Raw genomic sequence first — 12,750 nt, 5'->3', positions numbered from 1 at the left:
TACAGGAATTTCTTTCTTCAGAGCTGTAGCAAAACCTACACCCCATGACTGCTGATGTGGTTGAATTTTTGTCAAATGTTTGGGGGAGCCTTTTTTAGACGACTGTTTAACTTTGACAATTTTAACAACTTTCAAGCTCATTTATTCCTTTTATTTGCACATTAAAACAATCAGTCAGAGGTAAGGTGACTTTGGACACAAGGGCTGAAAATTGAGACTTTAAATCATCAAAGAATTCCTTAAAAAGTCGATGTTTCTGCAGCAAAGGTTTACCTGAACTTGCCTTTAGATTTAAACAGTTGGAACTATTTCAGCTAAGTGGAGAATAATGATTTGGAGGTGACTTTAAATAGAAAAAAAAAACATGCTTTTAAGCACATGTGGAATCAGGCTGCTTAAATTCCTCACCTGTACAAGTAGTTGGGTCTGTTCCCTGCGATAACAGCCACTGGGACATTGTAGACATTGTTGTTTGGAAGCTAAAAGCGGAGAGAAAGTCCACATATTATTTAATGTGAGCACATGTTGAAGCACATGTTCTAAACCTGAAACCAGAATAATTCAGACGCCATGTTTTTTCTAATCAAACCTTTCTCAAGTTAAATACTGATTCTTCAAAAATGAGGACATTTTAATATAAGACAAAAAACCCAAAATCTAGGAAATGTGTGAATTTATTTGTTCTGCTAAAATGATTCCTGTATCAAATGTAGCTCGAGCCTTAGTCACATGCCTCCGTACAGGTGCTCTAGGTGTTTTGGTTGTCCGGCCCGTGGAGGGTTGTAGAGGAGTGGAGGAATCTTGAGGGGAGTGCAAGGATAATGTCAACTCCTTTATGACGTAAAGGCACCGAACGACTGAACGTCAGTGAGTGGCCTTATGCCACACTCCAGTCGTTAGTAAGGTGTGTGTACTGGGCCACTACTGAGCATGCAGGTTGTGCAGATGATACACAAATGCCAGTAGGACGCCCGTATGATGGCCGCATAAACTAGTGTTATCATTTCTAATGCTACATTCAGGCAGGACAAGTGTGGCGCGTTTGGCATACGGTGTTCACACTGGACTGTGGCTGTTTGATACTAGCGCATGTACCTACAGCTGGAAAAGGGCTTGGCACGCAGTGTTGAAGCGGCACAAATCTCAAGAATCTTGCTTCAGGCTTTTTCTGTGACAGCTCTATTCCCATTCATGAAAGATTTGGTGTCAGAATTCCAACCGGGCACAAAACGCAATCATTCATTCTTCTGTGAACTAAAAGGGACGCCATCCATGACTCACTACCAAATCAGAGTCCCTGATTGGTCAAAGTTAAACTGTATTAACTTTCAATGCACGTTGCCCCTGGCAGAGTGTGGGGGATTTGGGGAGGTTGAAGAAAATGAAAACATGCCGTACCACAGGCCTGCATTACACCTACTTTTCACGTGTCGTATAAGTGTTCGTCTATCGCCCACCGCGTGCTTGTAGAAAAAATGTGGACGAGCATTTTCACTCTACAAACGATCTACAACCTTGATATCTCCTGCAGCCTTGTACAGGTTTGCCCATTCTTCCCCTGCAGACAGCCCATATCCACCCGTAAGGGCAGTTGTGACTAAGGCGTTAATGATCTCATTGTGAAAAAGTGAGCGGAGGGTTTACGGCCGTACAGGGTCGGGGTTGAACTCAATGGGGGCGGGGTCTTTGCAGCTGCAGATGCTGCCGTATCCCTCCACCTTGCTGCAGAAGAGTTTCCTTCTCCTGTTGAGCTCCGTGTCAGCCCAGAGGCATTCCGCTTCTGCACCACACAAGAATGCACAAAGATAATAAGCACTGCAATAAGATACACAACCGAGAAAAAAAGCTTTTCAGACACTCTGGAAGAGCCTTTAAATAAACTTAAAAGCACGACAAAACAGATAAAAGTAAGTCTTGATTAAATGGTTTTAAAGTCACTTTGGGACTTTTCAGTTTTCCCTGATGCTCCGTCTGACTCGAACCTTCTGAGGCCGTCAGCTGCACCTCTGTTTTCAGCAGCACCGGGTCCCCCCAGGTGGACAGAGCCGGAGACTTGGAATGCTTCTCTCCGTAGACCTGACCTGGAGACATGAACACAGGACCAATCAGTGTCCCTTCCATCAATGTCAAAAATCACAACAAGAACATTTTGTAGAATAAGTAAAATAAATGAACAAGTGCTTTTTTTGTTACATTTAAAAAAAAAATCTTAAAATATCTATTCCACCAAATAAATAAAGAATCCATTTTTTAGTTTTTGTTTTTTCTAGATTTTCTATCAAATGTCCCAAAGGATTAAAACGATTTTATACTTAAAAATGAAAAATTAGCTTTTTTTATAGATGCTTTATTAAACAAATCCAGACTTTTACATTCCACCATAAAACAACCATTTTTGCCAAACAATACTATGCAGCAGTGATAAACTAGTAATAAACTATTTAATTCATTTTTTTTAATGATTGAGGTTGGTTTTGCATTTATTTAATCATTTTTAGAGGATTTTACAAGATTAACTGCATCATTTAGCATTTTATAAAGAAATTGTATCTTTGATTGAGGCATTTTGGTTTCAGTTGAGTTTCACCATATTTAATTCTTAGGTCCATCTATAGGTGCATTTAGAATTAAATAGTTTTTCTAGTATTTTAGAATATCTCTGTAAAGAGAATTAAGCAGTTATTTTAAATTGAAGTTCTTAGTTCTTTCGTAAAATCTTTTCGCTGTTTTTTTCTCCACATACTTCAGTATAACTAATACGTATAAATAACATGTATTAATGATGATGACATCATTCTGCTAAAAGAATAAAATCATAGAGCGTTCAGTATGAAGTAAGCTTCTCCACCTCCTTTCTTGGTCACCAGAGTCCACATGTCTCTCCAGTTGAGGCTGAGGGACGCCTGGCTGCCCAGACCTTTCAGCAGGTTCTTCGCTGCGTTCTTCAGGTGGAAAGTTCCCTCGTCCTGTGAGACAAACTCAGTCGGGGTCAGAAATAAGAAACCTTAAAAATCTCCTTGAGAGAGAGAGATGCAGCCGACCTTTATGGTGAAAATAAGGATTCTTCCTCGAGTCACCATGTTGAGGAAGAGGATCATGGCTTCGTCCTCATGTGGGGAGTAGGTGTCAAAAATTCTCTTGGCCATAACATGACCCTGGGACACACAAACAGACTGTTTTACCAGAGCTTTCTAACAAAAAACAGAACAAAAAAATATACTGACATCATAACGTTTTGTAAATAATACCAGGATTTCTGTTATTTTTGTTCAAGATCAAGTTTATTAGACTTAATTTGTGCAAAGACAGGTTTGAAACACCTCTAATGACATGTTTACACTTTGAGATTTTGACTTTTTAAAGTCGTGCTGCAACATAAAATGTCATTTGAGCATTTTGCTGTTGACTTAAATAAAGAAAGTTTTCAATGTTTTTTTCTTTTTCTACCATCAGCTCTTCTTTTCAAAAACTGAAACGAAATTTTGCTCAACTAGTGTGGATAAAAAGACTAACGCTAATTGAAAGGCTAAATGCTGAACAAATCCAACTTCTCCTCTCCTTTCACATGAAAAACAACCACACAGGGATCGGTTTCTCACAGTCGCCTGGTTGAGGACTATCACATGGATGCCTCGGCTTTGCTCTCGCATGTCGTCCTCCAGCACCTGCAGGCGAGCAGCGCGGTTAAGCTAGTCGAAGGTCTGTGGTTTCATCAGTGCACCGGTGGAGTCACTCACAGTTGTGCCGTCGACAGCCACGTAGACCTTGGAGCGGCTGGAATAGACTTCGATGTCCAGGACTTTGCGTCTGTTGGCTGGCCTCTGTGGGGTCTCCATGTTGGGGATAACGTCTTCTGCAACAAATTATTTTAGAGACAATTTTAGAGTTTTCCTTCCTTCCTTCATTCACTCATTTTGCTTTAACATTATTAGTTAATGATAAACCTAAATAAAAAAAACCTCTGCTATAAGCTCTCACTCCTACAGTCAGAGCCAGAGGCCTTAAAGATTCAATGTTTATTGAGAACATGTAATAAAGCATGAATTCAACCTGAAATTAAGAAATTTTGCAAAATTGTTCTTTGTTCATTGTTCTTACCGTACTCCTGTGCTGCTGCATCTTCATTCGCAACTCTTCTGGTGTCCAGGATGAGCTTAATGTTGACAATGACGGTGATGAGGAGAAACAGCACGGCGCCGGCCTGCAGAGGGAATACGCAGACTTAGAGCGGCAAACGCACTTCCACCACATCCCCACTAGAGGGCAAAGAATCCTGAACCTCCTGAGAGCCAATTAATTTTCGTATTTGCCATCCCTATAATTTCTTAGTTTAGGTTTGGATGAGCCTAAAGTATTAAAAGCCAGTTCAGGCGTTCATCTTCAGTGTCTTGGTGCAAGTCTGCATACAACCATGGCAACAAGACAAGCCAGATCACACCAGGCTTAATTCTTCTGCTTCCATCATCTTGCTGCTGCACACGTCATAAACTCTAAGAATTGTAGGAATTAAAGAAATCCAAACATATAGTGCATTCCATATTTTCCCGGGTTGTTCGAATCGACAATTCTGAAAACATCTTTGTTTTCCTCATCAGAGCTGATACCTGGCTCAAAACTTTCCAGCTGGATAGCTCCAATATTGCTCGCCATTTATGCTGCACCCGTAATGTTAGACTGGGGGTTGTGGGGGACTGTGAGCTAGTCGGAAAACATGTAAACAGAAAGCTCTCAGCAACAGCTGCTCTGCTCCAACGTTCTTGCCCACAGTTCAGAGGCAAATCTCTATTGAACTACTGCCGCCCTCCAGAAACTATGTCCGAGAAAAAGACCTTTTATTTATATATATATATATATATATATATATATATATATATATATATATATATATATAAAACAGCAAAATCATAATAAAAAGACCACTGGGAACGCTTTGAAAATAGATCCAAAGATGATTAGAGTTGGGACTTTAAATAAAAAGGAAATTAAGATTTCATCTATATACATTTTATGCAGGTGTCCCTCATGATCCCACAAAAAACGAGAAAAGGAAATATTGTCTTCCTGGACTAAAGGTTGTCAAATTCTCTAAACAAATATAATTCTGAAGGTTACATTAGTGACTTTGGCATTAAAATTATAACCTCAAAAAATTGTCTCAATCAATTTTTTTCTTCTTCTTAGTTGCTGGTTTACATTTTTAATTGATAATTTGAAGCAATTTAAATTATACGTAAACTGTATTTAGTGTCATGTTTTAGGGCTATATTTGGCTACATGGGTGGAAAACATTACCTTCTTCGACGTTGGGGTAAACCAAGAAGGAACTTTTCTCCATCCTGATCAACATTACATTTGAAAGTATCCATTTAATTTTGAACGCCTTAGGGGTTCAGTAATCACTTCTCAGAAGAAGCGGGCTGGATAAAGGTCTTCCCCCGCAAACGGAGCAGCAAAACAAGCGACTGACCTGGCAGAACCGCCGGATCGTCCTCTTGTTGGTCAGTTGGTACTTCCAGGTTAGATACCAGCTCCTCTGCTGACGTGGGATGAACGGTTTGGCTCGCGGGTTGGGGGTCCAGGTCTCCATGCCCTCATATCATCATCATCCTCATGATCATCTTTATCACCGTCAACATCTCGTGAAGAGCCCCCGATAAAGGTCAGATTCAGAACAGTCACTTGCTGCTCATCAAGTTCAGGTGCTGCCTGCTTCACGACCACGAGACAAAAACCCTCGCGCTCTCCAACGACCTGAAGCGGACTCATAAATACTCACGGTGAAGTCAGGAAACCGAACGTTATCTATTTTGTTTTTACAGCCCAGAGATAAAGTCAGAACTTTCTACCTCCTGCTACAGCTACATGCTACCCATTTGCTACCCGAGCTTCTGCAGCACAGGAAACCGGTCTTCCTCTTGGCTTCCCGGCGGGTTTCAACGAATCTGAAATAACGCTACCGCCACCTGGTGGACTGGAGTGGATTGCAAGGAAATTCTCATGCAGCTGAAACTATGTTTTTCTTTTTCTTTTAAAAAAGCAAGTTACACAGAAAATAAAAGGGAATAAGTGCAAGAAATGTATAAAATAATACAATGCAGGTCTGAGTAAATTTTGAACTGATATAAAGATGGAATTTGACAGAATAAAATCTTAAGAGGTGAAACAGCTTTAGCTTATGAGGATTTCTATGAAAAGTCAAAAAGAAAAGAAAAAAATCAAGTTAAAACAAACAAATAATAGCAAAAAGTTGGTACCGAATAAACAGTATTTCATTGTGTCATATAATTTTTTTAGAGTCGCAACAAGTAATAAATACTATGAGATACACACAAGATTGCATTTAGTGCACTGAGATGCTTGAATGTAAAAATTATGCTATTCTGTTGGGTATATAGTATATAGGAAACTGTTCCATGCCAGAACATTTAAGACATGTTTCATTTCAGTGTGGGTGTAGCAAGCACTGGCTACAGGAAATTGAAAAATGTAATGAATCAACTGTCTACATATGAGTCATTTTTATTGTATTTAGGCCGAGACATGTTTATGTTCAAAATGGGGTCCTTGGCAGCTGAAAAATATAGCTGAAATACCATTCTAATCATATTTTGAACCATAAAAAAGCAATTCTTTTTAGAATACTTACACATGGATTTACATATTTTAAGCAACTTTTCTCTAATTTGATTATGGTGACCAGAATAAAAGCTATCAACATCCTTCACAGGGAAAAAAACACAAAAGAGAAAGAAAATATGTTTTGCCGGTTTATGTTTGCACTCACAATGACCATTTGAAAGCTTTGATTGACAGATTCCCCTGGGCCCTCTTTCAAGTGGCAAGGTGTGGCCCTCCAACAAGTTCACTCCTGATTGGTTGCCACAGAAATGTTAACCCAGACGGACTCGGACCAATCCACTGCAACATGGCAGTGTCCATATTCTAAAAAAATGTGGCGACTGGTTGGAGCCAAAAATAAGTCATTTCCTATGGGTGATGTCACACTGACTCGGCCCGGTTCTCAGTCATCAGGTCAAATTAGCATTAGCTTAAAATGGCTTTTATTTTTTATTAATAGTTTTAGATTAAAAGTTTTTTTTTAGTGTTTTGTATTTTTTCAAATTTAAAATTTTATTTATTTGAATGTACCTGTCTGTTTTTTCCTTCATTTTAAGCTGATCCTTATTTAACCCCATAAAACACTCAATTTAGGTAAATAATAAATATAACATTAAATCTTACTTTAAAGCTCTTTTAACTAATTCAAGAGCTTTTGTATTAATGTAAGAACGGCCTTTTCTTCTTCCTGTGGTGGGTAACATTTCTACAGAAACAACACTGTGAAACAAACCACTTACCTTTTGGACTTTGTTGAGCAGAAACAGGCTGATAACTCAAACCAGCAGATAAAAAAAAGGGCTGGTCAGATTGAATCTGCCTAACAACAGGAAGTCACTGACAAGAGTCTTTTAACAAAGTAAAAGCAAAATGTATTGAAGTTGTTTTAAACAGATCGACTTTTACTGTTGATCCTGAAGAGAAACAAATCCATCCAGATCTGAATGTTCGGTGTTGTTGTCAGGATTTTAATTATTTGTATTTTAAGGAGAAAATTCCTAAAGGAGAGTTGGAAAGGACGTCATTTACACCAGCTCAAAGGTTGAACATTGATTTTTTTTTTATGACAAGTAAAAAAAGAGCACACACCAAAGAGGTTGTTAGTTCTCAGAGTTGATCGCTTGAAGATGAGGTGAGTGTTTGCATACCTGCACTCTTTAGTTACCTTTGGTTACATTATGATCTATGATGCACATGCGATTAATCCAGATTAGAGCTTTGGTTTACACAGTTAAACAGGTTTTTACTTTGATCCAAATTCCATTAAGTTTTCCGCTGTTTTCTAACACATCAATGTTGATCAAATCGAAATCTTTGTGCTTCAAAGTCCCACTCAGTCATCTTTTGATCTACTTTAAAATAGATCAAAAGATGACCTCTTATAGCCTAACCATTATATTTTCTTTGCCAAAACTACAAGCTTTTTCCAACAACATTTTTCTGTTTGTTCCTGATTCACAACTATTTGAATAAAGGAATACCCTGAAATTTTGATCTTAATATTCTTTACATGTGTCCTCCATCATGAGAAGAATGCTACAAGAACACGTTAAAAACTCCCAAAACACAATTTTCATTGGAGTGCGTCTTTATTAGGGTATTTGGGTTCTTCCGACCAAAACGTGATATTTATCACTGTCCATCAAACATTCTACAGATAAAGTGGAATTTCAGGATAAAAGAAAAAACGGATATTTCTTGATCTTCTTTTCTTCCTAATTTTGAATTTCTCTCAATGGCTGTTTTTATGCGTCAGCAAAGGAATTATTGAAAATGGTATACCTGCTTTTGACATATGTATACTTTAACCAGAAATAAAGCAAGCAATTATCATCGGCAAATAAATAACTTAAGCAAACTTTTAAGAAAACAAAACACTACAAATTAATTCTAAAGTTATCCGTTATTTTAGTTGATTTCATTCAATAAATAAGTGTTGTTAGCATGTATCAATAATACCCATTTTGACTTTTTTCATTAAATTATTTATCATTTATTAGGGACCATGTACTTTGATGAACACCTATTCAGAGTCTTTGATATCAATTTACCAGATTTGAGCAACAATGCTAATTTCAAACTGTAGTCCTTTGGCAGTTACACAGGGAAATCAGGACAATAAATCTCACACACACACATCCTGTGAAAAGCACAGAAAAGCACAACACAAGACAGTATTATAAAAAAAGTTAAGATCAGTTTGTAAAGTCATAATTGAAGCAAATCACAGGACAGTGGAAAACCCAAGACTTAAAATTAGCATAAAATTACAAGAAAAACGAACAACAGGACAGTCCAACAGTAAAGGCATAGGAGTCAATGATTACATGACTGTTTTGTTCTATTTCAACAAATGCTTAAGGTGACTATTGTAATCTTTGTAAGGCAGGACAATCTCTTACAGGGAGTGGACAACTGTTCCAGACTTTCTTGGCTTTTACAGACAGAGCGTTTTGTCCGAATGCAGTTTTCCTGTTTGGACCTTAACAGTCCCCTCTAGAAAAGGCTCTGGTTCTGAAAGCACTGTTAGCTCTTTTCTTAAGAAAGTCAGACATGGGAGGTAAGGCAAGTCCATGTAGCACCATCTGTATCAAACATCTACATTTAAAAAGTTGAAAAGTCTCATACCTCAATAAATTATAGGTACTTAAAAATGACTGCAGCTCTGAAGAAACTCTGAAAACAACCCAGGTTTGTGGATTTTGGCTAAATACTGTATCGTCATAACTAAAAGACCACTGGGAATGCTTTGAAAATGGATCAAAAGATGATCAGCATGAGAATTTTTTTTTTTCAAATGTTCAAAGTTTCACATTTTCTTCAAGTTAAACTAACATTTAACCCTTGTGCTATCCTAGGCACTTTAACATTGGAAGTTGGGTCATCTACCCACTAGACAATGCGCTGAACTTTTTTCTTCAATGATTTATGATCTTCACCGGTGTCCATGGATTACATGAAATCTTTCCACCTTTGTCATGGTAGGGAGAACTCGTCAATGTAAGGGTGGGGTTGTAGGATAGCGCAAGGGTTAAAGGTGTTTTATTGAAGACAACAATTGGATTCTTTTGTTTTTAACTTGTGACGCTGCCTTTGTCTCTCTGCTTCTTCCACTTCATGAGGTTTAAAGTGATTAGAGCAGAAAACTTCAGACTGCTCCTCTGATGTGGGACTCATGTGGTTTTGTCCCTCAGTGCTGCTCAGAGTTCCTCCCTGGAGGAGTCCAAACTGGAGGACCTGGAGTGTCACTTCACCTGGGATCTGAACGCCAGCAGGTCCAAGCTCTGCTTCATCAGGGACTCACTGGAGGACATCGGTGTAGAGGGTGGGTCTAGCTGGCTGGGTCACATCTACAACCTGCAGGGGTTTGTTCATTACCAGCTGGGCTGTGAGGAGAAAGCCTTGAGATTCTTGTGCAGAGCCACTGAGGCCTTCAGCCAAATGAGGAACACTGTGTCTGATGACGGTCCCTGGTTGGTGGTAAATTATGGCAACCTGGCCTACGTGCACCATCTTCTGGGGGATCGATCAAAGAGCCAGGATTACCTCAGTAAGGTGGACGTTCTGCTGAACGCACACCCTTCTCCTAACCAGGAGGAGCTGCACCCAGAGGTCTGTGCAGAAAAGGCCTGGACCCTGATGTGGTTTGACAAAGGGCAGCTAGCAACAGAATACTTCCACAGAGCTGTCAGGATGCAGCCAGACATGGTGGAATGGCAGACCGGCCGCGTTTTGGGACTAGTTAATGGCTATAAGCACAGAATGGAAAGTCTGGGAGTCGACATTTTGGAGAAAATGAAAATTGCCAAAGAGCACGACCCACAGAACTTGCACCTTGCAGCTCTTTACCTGCACGCACGGGGTGCAAAAGGCCAACATATTGAAGATGAAGCCAGAGGACTGGCCAGAAAAATCTTGAGCAAGCCAGACAGCAGCTACAGTGGCCTTGACCCATTACTGAGGCTGTTCAGAAAGTACATATGCATGGATGAGGCCATCGATTTAGCAGAAGAGGCTTTGCAAAGGCAACCTGACTCACGATACATAAAAAGGTGTGCAGCAATCTGCTACAGAAGGAGGATATTTGTCCAGAAAAGCTCTCCCGACCCCAAAATTCTCGACAGAGGGATCAGTGTGTGCGAGGACGTGGTTGCTCTTTACCCCGAATCCTCGCTGAAAATGCAAATATCAATTGCAGAAATATATGCAAAGTTTAACCAAGTAAGAGCTGAGGAGATTTTCAGGGAGCTGCTAGAAAAGGATCTGGATCCTGAAGGCTCACAAATGCTTTTCAGCATCTACGCAAGACACTTGTTCTTCAAAAAGCAAGAGGATGAGTCGATACATTACCACAAGAAAGCAGCACTGGTTCCAACCACTACATATTTTCGCAAGAAAAGCATCAACCAATTGGAGAAGATTGCAGAACGACGGCACCCAAGGTCCCGAGAAATACACGAGTTTCTGCAAAACCTGCATGGTCCTAGTTTCTGAGTCATAGTTTCATGACTCAGGAGTCAAAGAAACTGGGCAGCATTTTGTAAAATTGCACATAAATGTGCCAAAACATATTTTGAAATTTCTAGCCAAAAACCAAATGTACGGAGAACAAACTTTTACAAAGTCTCTTATGTTTAGAAATAAGAGGCCACATTTTGCAACTTGCTTTTGTTGAAGCTTTTTTTAAGATTAAATCATGATGAACAAAAACAGACTGTGGTGCCTTATTTACACGGTTCCTTGTGGAATAGCTGTCCTGTAGGGGCTCCAATCAGGATTAGCTTAACCCTTGTGCTATTTTAGATGACCCCACCCTTACATAGACATGTTCTCCCTACCATGACAAAGGTGGATAAAGGTGGAAAGATTTCATGTAATCCATGGACACCAGTGAAGATCACAAATCATCGAAGAAAAAAAGGTTCAGAGCACTGTCTAGTGGGTCTAGATGACCCAACAATTAATGGGGAATGGGCAATTAATTATCTTTAATCAACTTTCAGAATACCTAACACTTAATAATATTCTATCTCCTTTCCAATCCGGTTTTCGAAAGCATTTCTCCACAACTTCAGCTTTGTTAAAATTCACCAATGATATTTTCTCTGGTTTTGATAATAACATGTTAACTGGTGCCTTATTTATTGATCTTACCAAAGCTTTTGACATGGTAGATCACTATCTGTTACTGGACAAACTTCATTCAATTGGCCTTGATAGATCCTCGCTCCTTTGGTTCAACTCATACCTTCATCGTCGTCAGCAGTGTGTGCTTTTTAATGGCAGCTATTCCAACTTTCTAAGCGTAGACAAAGGCGTTCCACAAGGTTCTGCACTCGGTCCCCTCTTATTTTCTATTTTCATTAATGACCTTCCAACTAAATGCATTTACAGCAATATTCAACTTTATGCCGATGATACTGTCATTTACTCCTCTAAATCCAACATTGTTGACATTCAGCATTCAATTCAACATGATTTTAATTCTGTTCAATTGTGGTTACAATCCAATAAACTTCTACTCAACAAATCTAAATCCTATTTTATGTTGTTTCAAAAAAGACTACGTCCTGTAGCTGCAAGTGAAATACATTTAACTTACCTGGACATGTCACTTATTTCAGTAGCAGAAAAATTCAAATATCTTGGTTTGTGGCTTGACTCCTCTCTCTTTTAGTGCTCATATACAGTCCATTGTCCACAAAATTTCGTATCGTTTAAAATTACTTTATCTATCAATCAATTGTTTTAGTCTCTCAGTCAGGAAGAAAATCATCTCACAACTGATTATCCCGACTTTAGATTATGGTGACATCATTTATCAAAACACTACTCTCACTAACCTCCGACCACTGAACGTTATTTATAACAGCTTGTGTCGGTTTATTCTTCGTTGTCCATTTAGAACTCACCACTGTCTTATGTTTCAGCAACTGTCCTGGCTTCCCCTATCCTCTCGACGTCATTTTCACTGGCTATTGTTCATTTTCAAATGTATTAACCTTAGCTATCCAGACTATCTCAAACAATATTTAACTCCTTTTCAGTCTTCTTATAATTTACGTCATGCAGATCAAATTTTTTTTGCTGTTCCAAGAGTTAAAAAACAAATTGGAAAATATTCATTTAATT

At 38.9% G+C, this 12,750-nt stretch overlaps 2 protein-coding genes across 4 annotated transcripts in view; one reads left to right on the top strand and one right to left on the bottom strand.

Moving 5' to 3' along the window:
• Window positions 1-5,983, bottom strand: part of pomgnt1 (protein O-linked mannose N-acetylglucosaminyltransferase 1 (beta 1,2-)) — a 35,093-nt gene extending 29,110 nt beyond the window's left edge. For all 3 annotated transcript variants that reach the window (XR_013655608.1, XR_013655607.1, XM_004068140.5), the window contains exons 1-9: window positions 5,468-5,983; window positions 4,099-4,201; window positions 3,738-3,853; window positions 3,600-3,665; window positions 3,042-3,155; window positions 2,849-2,966; window positions 1,983-2,081; window positions 1,653-1,780; window positions 409-479 (exon numbers count right to left, since the gene is read on the bottom strand). Coding sequence is in view for 1 of the 3 variants with exons in the window: in XM_004068140.5 (XP_004068188.1) it covers window positions 409-479; window positions 1,653-1,780; window positions 1,983-2,081; window positions 2,849-2,966; window positions 3,042-3,155; window positions 3,600-3,665; window positions 3,738-3,853; window positions 4,099-4,201; window positions 5,468-5,587 (935 nt within the window). In the remaining 2 variants the exon portion in view is untranslated. The remainder of the gene's footprint in view (window positions 1-408; window positions 480-1,652; window positions 1,781-1,982; window positions 2,082-2,848; window positions 2,967-3,041; window positions 3,156-3,599; window positions 3,666-3,737; window positions 3,854-4,098; window positions 4,202-5,467) is intronic.
• A 1,549-nt stretch (window positions 5,984-7,532) lies between these two features.
• On the top strand, window positions 7,533-11,328 carry LOC101169927 (interferon-induced protein with tetratricopeptide repeats 2). The gene is made up of 2 exons (XM_004068235.5): window positions 7,533-7,750; window positions 9,813-11,328. Exons 1-2 carry the CDS (start codon window positions 7,746-7,748, stop codon window positions 11,110-11,112), a joined length of 1,305 nt encoding a protein of 434 aa, XP_004068283.1. The 5' UTR covers window positions 7,533-7,745; the 3' UTR covers window positions 11,113-11,328.
• The last annotated feature ends 1,422 nt before the right edge of the window (window positions 11,329-12,750 follow it).

Source organism: Oryzias latipes, chromosome 4, assembly GCF_053564925.1.
Source record: "Oryzias latipes strain Hd-rR chromosome 4, Olatipes_Hd-rR_3.1".
Taxonomy (NCBI): domain Eukaryota; kingdom Metazoa; phylum Chordata; class Actinopteri; order Beloniformes; family Adrianichthyidae; genus Oryzias; species Oryzias latipes.
The sequence above is the reverse complement of the archived record's forward strand: the minus strand, read 5'-3'. Positions and strand labels throughout refer to the sequence as shown.